General features: G+C 60.4%; 1 protein-coding gene across 4 annotated transcripts in view; it reads right to left on the bottom strand.

Annotated features, from left to right (window-relative positions):
* Positions 1 to 3,728: 3,728 nt before the first annotated feature.
* The window catches only part of GNG7 (G protein subunit gamma 7), a 120,845-nt gene continuing 105,782 nt past the window's right edge, over positions 3,729 to 18,791 (bottom strand). For 3 of the 4 annotated variants that reach the window (XM_087867421.1, XM_045800099.2, XM_045800097.2), the window contains 2 exons: positions 9,869 to 9,987; positions 3,729 to 6,743 (listed from right to left, as the gene is read on the bottom strand). In XM_087867421.1, coding sequence (XP_087723547.1) covers positions 6,618 to 6,743; positions 9,869 to 9,949 — 207 coding nt within the window. In that variant the 5' untranslated portion in view covers positions 9,950 to 9,987 and the 3' untranslated portion in view covers positions 3,729 to 6,617. Of the gene's footprint in view, positions 6,744 to 9,868; positions 9,988 to 12,783; positions 12,961 to 18,791 lie in introns of those variants that run through there. The other variant, XM_087867422.1, reaches the window with a different exon arrangement.

The following is an 18,791-nucleotide window of genomic DNA, read 5'->3' as shown; positions in this document are numbered from 1 at the left end:
CGCAAGGCCACTCCTTCCTGGCGGTGCCTAGCCGCCCCCCTGCTGTGTCGGTGTCCTGGGTCCCCCGGAACAAAGCACCACAAACTCGGTGGCTTACAACCACTTACTCGGTTCTGGAGGCCGAAAATCTGAGATCGAGGTGCCAGCAGGGCTGATCCCTTCTGGAGGGTCCCAGGGAAAACCCTCCTCCCTCCCGGCTTCCAGAGCTGCCGGCAGCCCCGGCTCGTGGTCCCACCGCTCCAGCCTCTCCCGCCGGTCTCCCTGTGGCTCGGACCCGAACCTGCCTCCTCTCTGCTGCGCAGTCCCTGGTCACTGGATGTAGGGCCCACTCCAACCGAGCACCAGCTCACCAGCAAATTCCCTATTTCCAAATAAGGGCGCAATCACAGGTGGGGGGCAGGACTTGAACATAGATTTGGGGGGACACAATTCAACCCTCTACACTCTCCTAGCTGGAGCCCCTCTCTGAAGCCTTTCCTGACCCACCGCCCCGCCCCCACGGGGCTGTCCCCACCCCCTTTGTGCGGTGATGACTGTTGGGTCTGTTGACCTCACTCTATGCCCTGGGACTGTCAGAGGTTTGATGGGCCTGTAGTAAGTGAATCAGCAAAGCGTGTTTGGTGGGAACACACGACGATGTTTGCACAGCCACGTGCAATCATCTGGAAGTATCTTTTGCACTGGGTTGACCCGCGTCCCCCCCAAATTCCTGTCCACCCGGAACCTTGCAATGGGACCGTCCTTGCACATGGGGTCTTTGCGGATGATGTTTGTTGGGATGAGGTCATGCTGGAGTAGGGTGGGCCCTGCCTCTGGGGGCTGGGGTCCCTACAAGAAGACGAGGGACACCAGGAGACACAGAGGGGGCCTGGTGGTAATGAGGCAGAGACGGGAGATGACGCTCCCAGCCAAGGGGCACTGAGGACGGCCGGGAGCCCCTGGAGCTGCAGGAGGCAGGGAGGGTCCTCCCCTGGAGCGCCCCCAGGGCTAGAGCATAAACCCTGCTGCTTCGAGCCACGCGGCTCCTGGTCCTTCTCCACAGCAGCCCCCAAAGCTCCGGCACCCACTCTCTCTGGGAATGAGGGGCCCCTGGGTGGGAGTGTGCGAGCCTGAGGCACGGGAAATGGGGAGGGCCCTGAGGTGCCCGTGCTGGTGGTGGCAGGTGCAGGAGACCCATCCCGAGTGCGTGCAGGGAGCCGCCCAGCCTCCCAGCCTGTGTGGGTCAGAGCATGCGGCTTCCTTCCTAAAGAGCTGCCTTACTCTCCCCTGCCCGCCCCGCCCCGCCTCACCGAGACCTGGGGTGTTTGTGAGTCTGAGGGCGGGAAATAAGCCAGCAGAGTGGGGCCTGCGCTCTGGGTGGGGTCAGGTGTAGCGTCTGGCCCTCCTCCCACCTGTTTGGAGGCACAATGCTTCCAAACTGTGCCTGACTTGGGGGCACCCCTGCCTCCCAGCAATGCCAGCCCTGCATCGGGGGACAGGGTGTTGGCACCGCGCCCGGCGCAGCCCTGCTTCCTGTCCCGGTTTGCCCTGAGAGCGAACACTGTATGGGTTTTGCCAAATGTATCCTGTCGCGTATCCACCATGACCGCATCCTGCGGGATCGCGCCACTGCCCTCAAGTCTCCTGTGCTCACCCCCTCGTCCTTCCCGCCCTTCCCCCGCCCCGATCTGTTCGCGGTCTCCGTGGCAGTGCCTGTTCCAGAACGTCCCAGGGCTGGGATCCCAGCGCACAGCCGCCTCACTCTGGCCTCTGCCACCTAATTCCTGCCGCTCGTGGCACGTCCGGAGGCGCCGCTCATGAGGGCTTGTGAGGCCGCTGCGCCCCCGGGGAGTTCAGCTCCCCCCCCCCCCCCCCCGCCAGCTGCAGGTATTTAACTCCATGTCACCTGCGAGATTCCTGACTCTACGTGAGGCGACGCAGCCACAGGCTTCGGGGAGGAGGGTGTGGACGTCCTTGGGGGTCACGCCCCTGACCGCGTGGCCGGTGCCCAGGCCTGCCCGCAGGACGGCGTCGTGGCGCCTGGTGTCCTTGGGGCTCACGGAGCGTCGCCAGGTCGCTGGATCCCTTACCGCTGCGTGGGAGTGCGGGCGCGAATGGATCCCCATGTGTTGGTGAGCACCTGGGATGTTCCCAGCTTGGGGGTGTCATGAGAAAAGCTGCTCTGAACATTCCTCCCAAGACCTTCCATGGACACGTTTGATGGCTCTTGGGTGAAGGCCCAGGAGCAGAGCTGCCAGGCCTCCTCCCGGCGTGGCCCGAGCCTGTCACCGCCCACGGCTGCTCTGAGGGGCCGGGCCGCTCCACAGCCGCGGCCGCGCCGGCCTTGCCTTCCCATGGCTCGGGTGGATGCTGGGCAAGGCTGTGTGTTTTCTGTTTGTGGCAAAATACACATAACATGAAATCTATCACTTTAACCACTTTCAGTGCACAGCTCCGTGGCACGAAGCACACTCACGCCGTTGTGCAGCCCCCCCCCCATCTCCAGAACGTTCCCTCTCCCCACACGGAGACTCTGTCCCCAGGAAGCACGGACTCCCCAGCCCCTGCCCCAGCCCTGGCTCCCACCAGCTCCTCTCTGTCTGTGTGGACGGGACTTATCCAGGACCTCCTGGGAGTGGTGTCCTGCGGGATGTGTCCTTCTGGGTCTGGCTGCTCTCGCTGAGCCCAGTGTCCTCGGGGTCCCTCCACGTCGTGGCAGGTGTCAGGGTCCCTCCACGTCGTGGCAGGTGTCAGGGTCCATCCACGTCGTGGCAGGTGTCAGGGTCCCTTCCGTTCTAGGACTGGCTTGTGTTCAGCGTGTGGACGGACTGTGCTGTGTGTGTCCTTCATCTGCTCATGGGCCTTTCTGGGTGTTGTGAATCGTACTGCTGTGAACACATTCGGGTGTGCAAACACCGGCTCCAGCCCCTGCTTTCGGCCAGAAATGGGGTTGCTGCTACATCAGGTGGTAATTCTATGTTTGGGTTTTTGGACTGACTTCTGATCTTATACTTTTTGACACAAAGAGGATAATTTTTATGTAGCTGAATCTACACATTTTTACACAAAGTTCTCAGCTGGGGTCAGAATCTCTCATGGACAGATTTGTTGTTAACCTTGAACTCTCTCCACGGTCTGAGTCGGGACCACGACTCACTTGACTTCTCCCCTGGGGTCTCTGGGGGCCGAGCATGGCCCCTGGGCAACTGGACGGCAGGGGGCACCAGGCCCCGGGCGCTCTGAGCCCTCAGGGGAGCCAGGCACTTTCCCGCGGGACATGCCAGACGGAGGTGATCCCAAACTGTGGGGCACAGGGCTCACGCGTGCTGATCCGCACATAGTGCGGCCCGAAGTTTTCTTTTTAAATTTATTTGGGAGAGAGAGAGGGAGAGAATGAGCAGGGGGAGTGGCAGAGGCAGAGGGAGAAGCAGGCTCCCCGCTGAGCAGGGAGCCTGACGTGGGGCTCGATCCCAGGACCCTGAGATCATGACCAGAGCTGAAGGCAGACGCTTCACCAACTGAGCCCCCCAGGTGCCCCTCCCCGAGGTTTTCTAACTGCAAACTGGAAAGTCCACGGAGGCTGAGGGCCACTTCGTGGGGCTGCCGGAAGCCACATTCCGTCTGTGGAGCGCCCTCCCAGCAGCAAGGGGTGCATGCGTGTGCATGGTGGGGGGGGCAGCCCAGCCCACCCTCCTGCCCGACCCCACCCCCCGCAGGCGGTGGGCACAGAGAGGACCAGGGAGCCTTGGTGCGGGGGTTAGTCACTCTGTATTAACAATTCACACGATATTAAAACACTGCAAGAAAGTGGGTGTGGCACACCTGAAAAAAATTTTTTTTTTAAATCAGAAATAAAAGCCACTGAACATCCGAACCAAGATGGGGTAGAACCTGCTAGAACCACGGATGGCTTCTGTGAACCGGACGGGTCTTTGCAACGTTTGGCAATGGTTTCTGCGGACAGAGAAGGAAGAGGGCGGAGTGTCCGACAGATGGCTTCTTTTCCGGAGACTCCGTGGCAGGCTGGCTTTTGTTAAGTGTTCTCGAAGGACAAGAGCAACCTTTGGTGGCCTCACCTTGGCCCGGAAACTGCCCCCCTACCCCTTGCCCTCGGGGCGGGCCGATGGCTGGTCCTGCCCGCAGAGCTTGGTGGGCCAGCCGCAGCCACAGGAGGAAGGGCAGCACCTTCCACCACCCGCGGTTCACACCCCCCAGGCCAGAGGTCACCCCCAGTCACTTAATTCTCGGCCTGGGGGGTCACCTGTGGGGGGAGTGCACATTCTAGCTCCTTCCTGGAGTGGGGGAGGGGAGGCGCCCCAGCTGCCAGCCCCCTGGGGACACCGGACCCCGTGTCTCCCATCGCTGTGCCCCGCCCAGGCCCACGCTGCCACCTCCGCCAGCTCCCGCAGACGCCGTGCACACAATGTTTTCATGCAGGACGCACGGGGTCTACACTATGGACACGGAGACTTACTCTAGAAGGAAAAAGGGAGCGTTTTCTTTCTCAGCTAGAAAGACCCCCGCGGTGGGGCTTCTGCTGACGGCAGCCTCCTGGGGTCAAGGCCCCCGGCGGCCCCTGGGGGAGGCGGCTGGGCAGGTGTGGCGACGGAGGTGGGAGCGTGCCCATCCTCAGCCTCTCTGGGTCCAGTTTACCCACACCCCTTGGCCCCGGGGGCTCTGACTTGAGTTTGAATTCTCTTCAGGGCTGGGGGCGCTGCCGGCTGAGCCCAGAGCGGGCCCTGGGGCTGCCGGACTCTGTTCCACTGCACCACTCTGAGCCGGGCTCCTGGGCCACCGGGGTGGGGACACAGGGCGGGTGTGGGCGTGACACAGCTGGCAAGGCAGGGGGTGCACCGAGACCAGGGCCTCCCGTCCTCGCTGGGGACCCGCGGCCCGAGGACCAGCCCGGGGGGGTGGGGACGCGAGGGGAAGGACGGGCTCCAGGGATTAAGGCCTCTTTCATAGAAGTGGCCTGGACAGGCTTTGCTCTGCCAAGCACCCCCCCGATCTCGAGTTGGGTGGATCCTGCCGAGCCCTGGCATCCCCGCTGCGAACAGCTTTTGTTCTGTCTCGCTACTTTGCTGAGGACAGTGAGAGGCTGGCTCCCCGCGCAGTGAAAGGTGGCCAGGGCATCGGGCCCTCGCGGCTTCCTGGCCCAACGGCAGGTTTGGAGAAGCTGGGCTCCCCACAGCCCCTGGTGCTCCCGGACCGGCCGGAGAGAGCTGAGCTGGGAGCCGGGCGGCAAGACCAGACCCTACAGCCTGCACCCTGGCGGAGCCAGCTCGCACGGGGACGTCACCTGTCCACACGGGGACACATGCCCTCCATCCCCAAACCTTAGTGCTGCTGGGATCTGGGCCTTGGCACTTGCAGGGGCTTGGGGGGAGCAGGAGCCGTGAGGTTGGCACGAGGCCCTGGCCCCCAGTCTGTAAGGCGAGGCCCCTCCTGGTGGGGGGGGTACAGGGGCAGGGCAGGTGGGGGACAGGTGTAGGGGATGGGTGTGCGCGGGGCCCTCCCTCTGCCTCCTGCTCCTTTAACTGTCCAGGTCGCCACAGGGCCCACGTGATGAAAGAGAAGCCACGGAGGGAAGTGCGAGCTGCGGATTAGCATCTCACCCCCGAGGGCCGCCGCTGCTCCCGGGAACTTGACGCCTCCGGACCCGCCAGCCAGGGCCTCCCCAGGCCGCACTCCTGTTAGCAAAATGGCCACGGTGATGGGCAAAAGTGGAAAACAAAACAAAACAAACCACAACCGCCTGGAAGAACCAAGTACAACCACGGCCTCGAACTGCCCACATCGCCGCTCGTGCTCAAAACAGGACGGGCCCCAGCTGACCGTTCCCGGGACCAGAGCAGGCCGCTGGAAATCCACCTCCGTGAGGGGTGGGGTCCCAGGGAAGGGCAGGGGGCCGCGGCGGGGCTGTTGGGGGACGTGTGCCACACAGATGCCACACAGATGCCACACAGCAGGGTGACACGTGGCCACGCGGGGCGCGCTGCACAGACAAAGCCCCCCTCCCACCCCCTAACATCCGCGGGCGCATTCCGCACAATGTGTGGCTTCGGGCTCAGCCACCGAGCTCTGTGCTCCGTGGTGTGGAGAAAGAAAGGTTTAAGCGAAGAGGAGACATGTTTCCGAAACAGTCCACGGCCCCCCCCACAACCCCCAATTTGAGTCGGCTCAGAAGAGAAGAAACGGTTAAACGCACAGCAGCGTCGGCCCGGCACCAGTGTTTCCACAAACGGCCAGTTGTGCGAGGATCGCCACCCGCCCCGGTGCCCGGGGCAGCGGCCAGGTCCCCTGCCTCCCTCCCTTGGCCCGGCCCGGCCTGGCTCTGGACGGCTACCCCAATGGCAGCCGAGTTTCCGGAACCCACTAGTGCCTCACTTGGGCATTTCTGCAGTTCCCGATGGGAAGCGGCCGTGGCCCCCCAGCGTCTCCCGGCCGGGCCCGGAGCGGACGGCGCTGTTGGGTTCGCCAGTCCGCCTACACCCGGAGGACACATTTCACCCCATCCATGGTGGCGGCTGCTCGCCTTTCTTGAGAACTGAAGGTTTTGGGACTTGAAATGTGTTCCCTGACTGCGCAGTGAGTGATACCCTAGCTGAGGGACAGGGGCAGGGACACCGGAAACGCGGCTACAGAATAATACAGGGCTTCTTGTCCTTAAAGGGGTTCTCGGAGGCAGGGACTCCCACCAGCAGGGGGTCGTTCCGGGCGTGCTGCTCGCAGTAGCTCATGAGTTCCGACGAGGCTTTGGACACCTGCGTGTGGGCACAAGGGCGAGAGAGGAGAGGTCAGACGGGCTGCCACGCGCACGTCCACTGCAGCCAAGGCGGGGACAACGCAGTGTCCACCCACCGGGACGGAGACACCCGGTGCACCCACCACGTGCCACCAATGGACCAGCAGATACACACAGTGTGTCCACTGCCCACAGGCACATCCCTCGACTGCCAACAGGAGCGCGGCGCCCACACGCACTGCCTGGGGACGGACCCTGAGCCCATGACGCTCACGGAGGGAACCAGACATGGAAGGCCACGCGGCGTGAGCCCACGTGTGTGACACGTCCAGAACAGGTTCCTCCACGATGGGAAGGGGGCTCGTGAGGGCCGGGGGCTGGGGAGGGGACTGCTGATGGGGACGGGTTCCTTTTGGGCTGATGGAATGTTCTGGAACGTGATAGAGGTGGTGGGTGCACAACGTGGATGTGCTATTGCTGCTGGTAAGTTTTTAGGTGTGTTTTACCACAATTTTAAAAAGATTGAAGAAAGGACTGAGTCTCCTTCAGTAGGAGTTGCCCAGATTTTGGACAAAAGGGAGAGATGGAGCCCTCTTTAGGATTCAGATCAGGACTCCATTCCCACCCAAGACAGGAGGGCACAGGAAGAACTGTCTGAACATTGGAGGGACCCCAACACAAGCTCCTGTGCGTTTCTTCGCTGGGCCGGCCGGGGCCCAGTGACCTGGGGCCACATGCATCAGGGTCCCCAGAAGACGAGGGGGGAGATGCGGGGAGGGGCCACTCAGCCCCTGGGAAAGCTGATGTGGGGCAAGGGGGTGCTTCATCACAGCAGAGGGCAGGGCCCAGCCGTGCACCCTACCCCTCCAGAGTGTGTGTCTGGGGCTGTGGTGGGCACCGTCCCGCTCTGCTCCCACGCGGTTGGACTGGGGGCTGGGCGCTGGGGTTCAGGGGTCCTGGGCCTGGGTGAAGGCGCCCCCGGGTCTCCTCCCTGCGGCGGGAACTGTCAGAGGAGCTCGGCCCCCTGCTTCCCCACCTCCGAGGTGACAGGAGGAGCAGCCGAAGGGGCGTGAGAGGGTAAGACAGGCGGGAGTGAGGGCTCTCCTCGGGCTCTGTGGTCTGGGGCCCTGCGCCCCTGAAAGCCAAGGCCGCCCGACCTCGTCCCCAGTGCTGCCCAGTCTGCAGGCTGGCCTCTGGGTTCATCCTGGGGACACTCCCAACCACAGACACTGACAATTGCCACTGTCCTGAGCACGCGGGCCGCTCCCAGGGCCGCTGCCTTGGAGGAGCCCGCGGAGCTTGGTTTCTGGAGCCGTATTTGGAAAGCAACCCTCCACAAGGACAAAAATAGCCTCCGGACCCTGGAAATAACTGGTGCGGTGGCTCAGGCGGGTGGCCCCCGCTCACGCCCCAGCGTCCGCAGGGAGGCTCTGCCCCGAGGGCCGGGCCCCCCATGCCCGCCTCGCTGCCACTTGCCAGGCCACGGCCCCACCGGCTTTTCAGACGTGCCGATGTTTGCAGTTCTGGTCGCCGGTGTGGGGATGAAAAGCCTCAGGCGGGACTGGAGTGGGGAGGGTGGGTCCTGTCCTGCTCCCTCCTCCCCACGACGTTCAAAGGGGTGGCGGGACTCCTCCAGCACATCAAACGGGCCAGGATGAATCACACTCGCTCTCCGCCGGGGCTGCGGCCAAACCGGCTCACTAAAGTCAAACCACGTCAACTGAGGCTTTCAAGCCTTTCTCTTTCTTCAGCCCGAAGGAATGCTTTGAATGCGCGGGGATCTGGAACATTCAGACACCTCGCGGGAGCCCCCCTCCCACCCGGGGGGCTGCAGGAGCCCTCCTACCCGGCTGCCGGGCTGGAGGCCTGCTGCTTCCCACCCTGTCCAAAGCGGGGCTGTCCGTCAGGTTTCAGTCTGTCTGGGGACTGGGCCGCCCCTGCTGGTGAATTCCCGTGCCCAGCAGGGACTGCAGAGTGGCAGGTGCTCAGAAAATCAGTCTGATGTGTGATTTTCATGTGTCCACTTGGCCAGGTCACAGTGCCCAAATATTTGGCCAAACACTAGTCTGAATGTCACTGGGAAGGTCATTCTTTCATGAGATTAACATTTAAATGGGTTGACGTGGAGTAGAGAGACAACCCTCTAAATGTGGGTGGGCCATGTGCAATCAGTTGAAGGCCTTCACAGGAGAGGAAGGCTGCCTGCAGGTGGCCTTGGGGACTCGTGCTGCAGTGTCAGCCCTGGCCCGGGTCTCCAGTCTGCCCTGCGGATTTCGGACTTGCCAGCCCCCATGGTCTGTGAGCCAGTTCCTTAAAATACCTCTGGCTCTCTCTACACACGTCCTCCTGGCTCTGCTTCTCCGGGGAGCCCTGACTGATCCTGAGATCAGCTGGAGCGGGGCCAGGGCAGACGTGGAAACCACCTGGGCCTTCTCTAGGGAGACTCCCAGCTACCGGCTTGCTGGGGCCCGGGGCAGGAGACCACTGGCTGGAGGCGCCGTGACGTCCTTTGCCAAGTGGACACAGGTGTGATCAGAAGATGGCACCTTCCTCACGTGAGAGGCCACAGCTGGGCTGCTGGCCCTTTTTGGGAAAACCAAGTCTGCAGAGTTGATGGCCCAGCTAGGCACCAGCTTGGCTTTGGGTCCCTGCTCCCTGATGGGTTAAATGTCTGTGAGCAGGAACTGCTTGTCCTTTTTCTTTTTTTAGCATAAAAAGCAAACACACTTATTTCAAAAAATCCAAACAACGCAGAAGTGAAGAAAGTAGCCAGCAGGGAGCCCTGGGTCCTCCCTTCTCCGGACCACGTCTCTAACTTCTGTCTGCACCTGCTGCGACAGGGGCCAGACCGAGCTGGCTGAGCAGTGGGCAGGAGAAGAGAGAGCCTTCCCCGCGGCTCTCGAGGGCAGGACCCCCAGGGCTGGGGTGGGCTCGGCCCTGCCTCTGGTCCCCCTGCAGTGACAAAGCCCACGACACAGGTTTTGTATCAGCTGGGTCTCTCCATTGAAGAAATGGAGGCTCAGAGAGGTTAGGGAGGGGCCCAAGGTTGCACAGCGAGGGCACAGCCGGAATGTAACCCCTGGTCTGGGGCGGGGCCCCCGTACAAGGGGTCTCTACCCTTCTCCGCTCGCCTGTCCCGCTCACCTTGATGCGCTCGATGCCGGCTTCGATGCGGAGCTGCTCCACTAGCTTCCGGGCCTGGGCTATGTTGTTAGTGGCTGACATTGTCTGCCATCAGCTCTGGGCCCCTGTCGTCCAGAGAGCTGTTGGGAGGAAGCAGATGGACGTGAGCTGGCTCGTGAAGGCCCAGGCTTGCCTGTCTCCTGGAAGTCCCCACCTGAGCCGCGCTGCCCATGCCCCCGGGTCGAGGTGGGGTGGTGGGAGGCCCAGCCGAGCTGTCTCCCACGGTCCCCCCTGTGCTGGTGGGGGTAAGTGCTCCCCAGACGTGACCACCATGCCTTTCAGGACAGTTCAGCAAACCACAGCATCGTCGCAGGGATGACTCAGAATGAGGGACTCGTGGGGCACTTTGTCTGATCCCTGCCCTGCTCCGTGCCCCCAGTACCACTGACCGTGGGCAGGGTCACTGTCTGGGGGCGTCCTGGGCACATCCCTGGCCCCCACGCTTCAAGGCCAGGATGTCCCAGTTGTGATGGACACAGATGTGCCCAGACATGGCCCGAGTCCCCTGGGGCAGAGTCGTCTGGGTGAGACCCTGGCTCTGAGGCACAGCGGGTCACCTGGGAGGCACCTGTGTGCTGTGGTCCTGGGTCTGATATCCCCTCCTTCATCCGTGTGCTGTGGGCCCCGGACGATGGCCCACCGCGTGCCAGGCACTGCTCTGGGAACCCCACTAAGTACGGCTGAGTGCAGGGGGAGGCCCGTGGTTCCTGGCTGTGCGGGTGCCTGCCTCCGACTTCCCAGCCCAGGCCCGGCTGTGACCTGGTCCCCCACAGGAGGCTGCCTGCGCGGGAGGGCTGGCTCCTGTTGCTGGCGCGGGGGAGGCTTCTGGCAGCTGGAGGGGGGATTCATGTCGCCAGTCAGAAAAGGGAGCCCACTTGGTTTTGCGGGGTTTTCCAGCACCTTCTGACATGCCGAGGCGGCTGGGACATATGTCCACAGACTAGGGTGCTGAACACAGCAGGAATCTGTTCTCCCACATCCTGGAGGTCAGAGGTCTGAAATCCAGGTGGGAGCAGGGTCGGGCTCCCCCGTGAGGCTCCAGGGAGGGTCCTTCTTGCCTCTTCCAGAGGCTGGTGTGGCCACGTCACTCAACTTCTGCCTGGTCCTCCCATGGCCTTCTTATAAGGACACCCTCATCCAGGACCACCTCTTCCTCAATCCTTGCGTCTGTAAAGACCCTATTTCCAGTTAAGGTCCCGTTCTGAGGTTCTGATGGACATGAATTTGGGGGGACACTATTCACCCCGCTACACTTTCCTTGAGTGTGGGTGGTGTGCTCGGAGTATCGCACTCAGCGCGGGTAAGCGATGGGTGGTAAACCCTCTTCTTGAACCCCGAGTAGCCCTTCCGCGAATTCTCCGGGGACTGCTGCTCCGTGTGGGGGGGTAGGTGTGCTTGCTGCTTTAGTGACCAGATAGCACCCAGCGGTCTTCTCACGCCCCCCACACCTTCAGGAAGTGGGTGTCACGCCTTAGCAGCTCAGGGCGAGTCAAAAGGCCTCCCCACCTGCTCGCCCAGCGAGAAGACCAATCCTTTCCTGCACCAGTGATTCCGGCTTTGCTTGTGTTTGAGGGCGACCTATTTTCTTTCCCAAATATTTTTATTAATTTACCTTTAATAACGTTAAAATGTTGAGATGCCTGTTGGTTCACACGCAGCTGTAGGACTTGACAGAGCCCGTATGCCCTTTGCTCGCTCTCCCCCACGAAGGCGTCTTGCAAAACTGCGGTCAGCATCGCAGCCGGGGGGCTCCCCACAGGACAGAGCGCATGGCGCGTCTCTCCTGCCCCAACCCGCCCCCAGCCCCGGCGGCCACCGATGTGGTTTCCATCCCCACACGTCCATCATTTCGGGAACGGCGTGTGAGTGGACCCGGAGGATCTTAACCTCTATGGACCGGCTTTCCCGCCACGGGCCGATCTGCCGGGGACGCATCCAGGCTGTCACGCGCGTCGCTAGATCTCTGCCGAGCAGCGTTCCCCGCCGGGCCGGCCTCCGCTCAGCAGTTCGCAGGCTGAAGGTGAGCCTGGCCCGAGTCCCATTTTTGGCCATCACGGACACGGCCGCCACAAGTCATGTGCGAGCTTTTGTACAAACACCAGGCTTTACTTCTCTGCGATAAGCGCTGAGGGATGTAACCGCGTGTTCAGGTTTTGGAGAACACGCCGAGCTGTTTCCCAGAGTGGCTGCACGTTTGCATCTCAGCAGCAGGGTGAGAGGGCGCTACCCTAGGTTTACAATTCTGCTGTGCACTTTTCTCCTGGTCCCTGAGGCGGTGAAAAGTCTAGTTTCCCTGCAGTCTTATTGAAGGGCTTTAGTATAGCGGTTCTAAGGGCTGATCGCGACCCCCAAGGACGCCGGGCCGTGTCTGGGACGTCTGTGGTCTCCACGACCAGGGGAGCTCCCAGTACCGAGAGGTACTGCTCAGCCCCCACCGGGCCTGGGACGCCCCCCAGAGGACAGCCCACCCAGGTGCCTTCAGCGTCCAGGCTGAGGAAGCTCCCAGGAGGACCCGAATGGGCGTCCGAGCCGGCACAGAACCCAGGGTCAGGAGTCTGGGAAGACGCCTAGCCCGGTAACGAGCGGCACCCCGTGCTCTGTCACGACGTACAGCCAGCGAGCGGCACACAGCTGCACCCCTTCCTTCCCTCCCTCCTTGCCTCCCTTCCTTTCAGTTTTAATTATTTAAGTCATCTCTATACCCAGCACGGGGGCTCGAACTCATGACCATGAGATCAAGAGTCACATGCTCTTCCGACCGAGCCAGGCAGGTGCCCCAGATTTCAGATTTTCAAAACATTCTCTACTTATCAATTAAAAAAAAAAAAAAGGACCGTGGATACACACAACACCTCGGGTGGTCTCCAGGCACTTACGTTGAGTGGAAAAAGCCAATCCCCAAAGGTCACGTGATGTGTGCTTCCATTTATAGCACATCTCTGAGATGAGAGAATTGTCGGATGGAGGAGAGATTCGCGGTGCTGGGCAGGAGGGGGCTCCTCGTGGCGCTGGAAACGTGGACTACCTTGAGGGGGGCAGTGGGTTCACGCCCCTGCACGTGTGATAACCTTGCACAGAATTACACACACACACACACACACACACACACACACACACAGGACCACAGCAACAGAATAAGGTCGGTGGACAGTATCCACGTCCACATTCCGCTTGTGATACTGACCATACTTCCACGAAATGCTACCGTTGGGTAAAACAGAGTGAAGGATACGTGGACTTTCTCTGATTTGTTATAACTGCATGTGTGTCTAAAATGACCTCCATAAAAGTCCCAGAAACAAGATCCTTCCACACCGCCTGGCTCCTCGTCCCTTCCGGCAGACGTCCAGCCCCCTTTTGGGTCAGAAAGGCCTGAGTGTGTCTGTTCTGGGAGCACAGAGCCCACGTGTGGGTTTCCAAGGGCTCTGATTCAGCAGAGAGCTTCAAAGCAGCCACAAAACGTCCAACCCAGGGAAAGCTGCCCCTGGCTGGGCTTACAAATACCTAAATTACTCAGTGCTAAATATAGACGCGAATGGAGAACAAACGGGCCGGCCCCATGGTGTGTTTTCCTTGGAAGGCCAGGGACTGCTGTTGGGCACCCACACTCAGAAGTGTCTGCCGGGATCCTAGGACCCCCGTGCCCCTGTGGCCGCCCCCAACTGTGGCCTCCCTCCCAAGCACGAAGCCCCGAAATGTGGCTGGCTTCCCGTTCCAGGCACAATGGCCCGAAAGGCTCCCTCTGGGCTGGGTTATCTCCCCGGCCGCAGGGGACGGCCAGGGATGGCTGCTCTGGGGGGTGTGCATGCCCGTGAGTGTGTGTGTGCTTACTGCATGTGCATGAAGATGTGTGAGTGTGTACGTACGTGTGTGAACACGTGTGTGCAGTGCCTGTCTGCGCGTAGACATACGTGTGCACGCAAGCACACATGTATGTGGCTGTGCATGTGCACTGCACCTGTATACGCGTGCACGGGCTTGTGAACGTACATGCGTGTGCGTGAGTGTGCGCTGCGGGGACCAGACAGCGGTTGCGTCACCGCAGTGCACGCGGCAGACTCAGGCCTCATCCCGGCTGGTGTCCTAGCCGGTCACTGACTCACGGCCCAGCCGCGGCCCCGGGGTGAGGCCAACTGCAGCACCACGGCAGTGGCCCTGACTCAGCCCAGGGAACATTCCTCACCGATGGCTGCTCAGGAGGAGCACGTGATGGCGCCGGTGCCCGGCCTGGCCGGACCTGCCTGGGCCCAGCAGAGCCTCACCGGCCCCAGGAGCCCGGCACAGCCTTGGCAAGCCGGGGGACAGGAGGGAGCGGGGTGGGGCTGTCTGTCCCTGCACACAAATCTCGCATGGGAACATGTGAAAGGCAAGGACAGCAGAGGTCCCCGTCCGGGGGTGCATTGTGAGGCTGCGGTAATCATAAACGGGAGGCAGTCACCCCCAGATGGAACGGGTCTGCCCTTACCCACGAGGCTCCGGAGCACAGAGGGTCAAGCAAACCATGGGGAGGGGCAGCGTTTCTTCCCTGGTGGGCTGTGGACACGGCAACACGGGGAAACAGAATGGGGTCTCTCTGGCTCAGCACTGCCGACAACGGGGCCGGCTCATTCTCTGGGGGATGCTGTGGGGACTGGGCGGCGCCCCTGACCCCACCCCTCCATGCCAGGAGCTCCCCCAGTGTGACACAGATGTCCCCAGACACCGCGCAGTGTCTCTGGAAAGGCAGGATCACCCCCAGGTGAGACCCCCTGGATCAGGGGTTTCCACTGACCCCCAGGAGACTGAGTTCAGTAACCATCGGACTCCCTAGGTCCCAGGATGCCGCACACACTTCACCACACACACAGAGTTGGGGTGACTCACAGACACTGGGGTCGCCCTGGTTTGTACCCTCTACCGCTGGGGGTTTACTCTGGCGTCCAGCGTGCGCAGGGGCAGACTCAATATTTTTTCCAAATAATTAATGCCGGGTTTGTTCCCCTGGGTCCTACTGACATTCAGGGCAGGTCACTCTCTGGGGGGGCATCCTGGGCACTGGGGGGGCGGGTCAGCAGCATCCCCGGCCCCCACCCACTCGATGCCAGGAGCACCCCCGGTCGTGACGGCTGCAGATGTCCCCGGGGGGCAGAGCTGCCCCTGGGTGAGAGCCACTGGATTAGATCAGACCTTTTTTTCACACCCAAAGAGATTCCATATAAAGAGCCATAGAATAAGGAAGGAAAGATACACAAATCAGTAAAACTGTACAGGACACTTATTCTCAATCACGGAGAAATTACGTTCCAGCAACCGAAGCAACAGAACGAACGGAGAAGACGAGCAGCTCTTATCTTCTGGAAACGCGTAGAACTTCACGACAAACGCTAATTAAACTAGAAACCAAGACCACTGACCCGGGAAAGGCCACGGCAGCACAGAAGCTGACGGACGACCCCTTTACCACGTTAGTAACACTCCGGCCGGGCCCCACTGAGATGCCTCACAGGACTCACTGAAAAAATTCAAGTAACAAGTAACTTAACTGGTAAAAACCAAAGTGGACAGAACGGCCTGGCGAGCATCGGAGGGCAGTAAGTGGAAAGACAGCACCGCGAGCTGCCCCCTTACTTACCCGCCATGCCAGGAAGGCCGGGAAAGAGCGCCACCTGACACACTCATTCCACACTCCCTGGTCCTGTAACCTCATCTCAGCCTCACAAACCGACACCAAGGACTCCAAGGATGGCCCCTGAAATTGGGGGGAAATTTAATAAATTTTAATGTATTAAAATTAAATTAAAGAAATAAAAACTGTATACAGAGAGGTGTTTACAGCTGCGTCATTTATACTAGCGGAAGCCCGGGACGAAACCACAGGTCTCGCTCTGCAATGGGGGAACGGCAAATTCAACGGGACATTTCCCAGGTGGAACATTGCGTGGCCGTTACGAATGGTGCATAAAAAGGCGGAGCTGCAAGGGGATGCGTGTGAGAAGAGGGAACGGCAAACGCCAACATTCGAACGTTCAGTCATCTGCCACCGCGTCACAATGTACCTGGATAAAGGCAGACAGGGAACCTCAAAGTGACAATTTGAAGTAGGTCTACGCCCAACGTGGGGCTCGAACTCCTGACCCTGAGATCAAGAGTCACACGCTCCACCCACCGAGCCAGCCAGGTGCCCCTCGAAGTGACAATTTTGTTAGGGATTGTTTCTATTACTTCCTTCAGTGACACGTTTCCCATAATTTGCAGACAGTGAAATCTGTCCCTTTGGGCTCACAGTCGATGAGGTTTTGCAAACACATCCCGTCACGCAGCCGATGCCACCATCCAAGTCTAGACTCTGCCACCCTGAGACGCGCCCCGTGGTGTTGGTTTTGTCGCCAGCCCCTGCAGCTCCGATGTGGGAAGTCTGCACGCAGAGTCACGCTGTGCGGGGTCTGGCTCTGTGCCCTCGGCACGTGTCCTGGCGGGTCGCTGTGTGTGGGGCCCACGCATGCAGCTCCTTTTCAGGGCTGTGTAGTGTTCCACCGGAGATACAGTGGGGTTTGTGGGCCCATCACCCACTGGGCGACATTGGGGTCGCTGGGGATTGTGAAGAGTGCCTCGACACGTGCTCACCCACAGGGTCTGTGGGAGCCCACATGCCCCGTGCTCCTGGGTGAACCCCAGGTGTTGGATTTCTAGCCGCTCGGACAGGTGTATGTTTAACTTTACAAGTTAAACATTTTCCAAGCAGTTTTCAAAGCCACTGCACTGGTTTGTCCTTTGAAATAATCACAGACAGGGAGTTGCAAAAACAGCACAGGGAGTCCTGTGTGCCCTTCCCCTCCCAACGCTGACGTCCTATGTGACTGTGGGACATCAAGCCAAGACACTGATGGTGGCCAGCGCCGTGCTCGCATGTCACCAGCCCTCTCGAGACTCGTTTCTGTGCAGAATAGATTCTTGTCACCACCCACCTGCCTGCAGGCGTCCCCACACTGCCGCGAGCCCCACAGGGCAGACGAGGTTTGGCATAAAGGGGTGCCGAATGGACGGATGGGCAGATGCAGGTGAAAAAGTGTGACCCAAATTGGCGGCAGCATCGGCCGAGAAGTCTGGGAGGTCTGCAGAGCTACGAGGCGGCTGAAGCCTCTGTTTGTCAAGTTCTAAACGTGCTCGGTCAACAGTGGGGAGTCCAGGGTCTCTTCCCGCTCCACGCCATGGACCTGGGGCCAGATGGTTCTTTGTGGTCTTTCCCCCACCCCACCCCCTCAGTGCCAGGAGCACCCCCGTCGTGACAACCGCAGACATCCCCAGACATTTTGCCCCATGTTCCATGGGGGCAGAATCTAAGTCCTTTAGGGAAGTCCTTCATCAGAAGAAACTGCAGCTAAGAGAGGCTCATTTGGGCAAAATGTAAAGCTTTTTTGGAACTGAAATGGTGCCGAACAAAAATAGAAGCTTGTTTCAGAAGGGGGTTTAGTTTTCTTAGCATCCAATGACCCTCTGTGACTAGAAGTCACACAGGGCAAGCTGCCCTTTGAACTCAACCAACCACACTTTGGAAGTGGGCAAGGCTGCAGGTGCTGGAGAGGAGAGAAGTGGAAGGGGAGCAGAGTAGAAGGCGGCCAGACCTAAATTCTGCACACATCAAAGCTGTGTGGCTTGGGGGAAGTTACCTCCCCTCTCTGAGCTCCAGCCAACTCTGCAGTGCTCAGAATGACGCTCCCTCCCTGGGCAAGCCTCCAGGTCCCCAAGTTCCAGTGCCATGGAACAGGGGTGCCGAGAGGCCAGCAGCCACGGAAGAGGCCCTCTTTGAGGCACCTGTGGCAACTGCTCACTAGAAACACAGCTGCTGGCGAGATGGAACCAGACAGGGTGCCCTGCACATCCTGTGCCCTGCGAAGGTGGAAGGGCCGGTTTGCTGGGAGCTATTGAGAAATCTCGCCCCCCACGGAGCTGCTGCACCGCCGTGGCCACTCCCTCAGCTGCCCAGGGGCCCGTGGGACAGGTGTCACAAGCCCACCTGGCTCAGGGGGAGGTGGGGGGAGCTGGGCAGGGTGAAATTGATCAGATTAAAAATAGGAGTGGATGGCATTAGTGGGAGAGCCAGAAATTGAGAGCCCTGAAATGATATCTTTTCTGTTGTACTTCCCCGTCGCTTCTGGGCCACTCAGCAAAGGTGAGGCTGGACCCTTTCAGGCTCTGCTGTGAGCCCCAAGTCCACGAGGCAGGCCATGGCCAGGCCGTGTCCAAGCCGTTCTGAGCATGATCAGAGGGGCTCTGGCCTCGGGGATCCTGAGCCACAAGGCCCTCCTGCTGAGCCCCCAGAGCTTTCAGGTCTCTGGGAGGAGTGGAGTGACTTCTGGGCACCTCATTCCAAGGGACAAAGGTAGCCACCAGCTTCTGAAGGCTCAAGAGGCATGTCTGCAAGCCAGTTCACGGCCCAGCTCTGCCCTGGCCTGGGTCTTAGCTTCCTCCCCTGGAAAATAAGAGGGCTGTTCTAAAAGCTGAGAAGGGATCCCGGTTTGTTATCAGGTGGTTCTAAGAGCCAGACGATCCATGTTAATGGCCTATCTGCAGATTCTGGCTTACACCACAGTGGGCCAGCTAACGTGGACAGGCTCTCCTGATGAGGGGAACCAGAAAAGCTAGACAGAACACGGGCGCATCTGCTTGAGGGCACTGGAGGGTTATTAGTGAAGAATTTACAGCTAGGATCTGAGGGAGGACAGAAGCCCAGGAGTCTGGCTTTTGGGGTAACTTTTTCCCAGGATGGAAGGTTTGCTAAGAGGCTGAGTGGTGTTTCCATCAGCCTTGCAAGGCTGGTGAAACAGAGATTGAGATCCAGGGCCCTCCGAAGGGAGAGAGCTGGGCGGACTCCCCCTTGGTACAAACTGGGAGAACAAGACAGTGC

The sequence above is a fragment of the Ursus americanus genome, chromosome 14 (genome assembly GCF_024610735.1).
Source record: "Ursus americanus isolate L20-20 chromosome 14, mUrsAme1.1.p, whole genome shotgun sequence".
NCBI classification, from domain to species: Eukaryota; Metazoa; Chordata; class Mammalia; order Carnivora; family Ursidae; genus Ursus; species Ursus americanus.
Note: the sequence above shows the minus strand (reverse complement) of the source record. Positions and strands in the feature narration are given on the sequence as shown.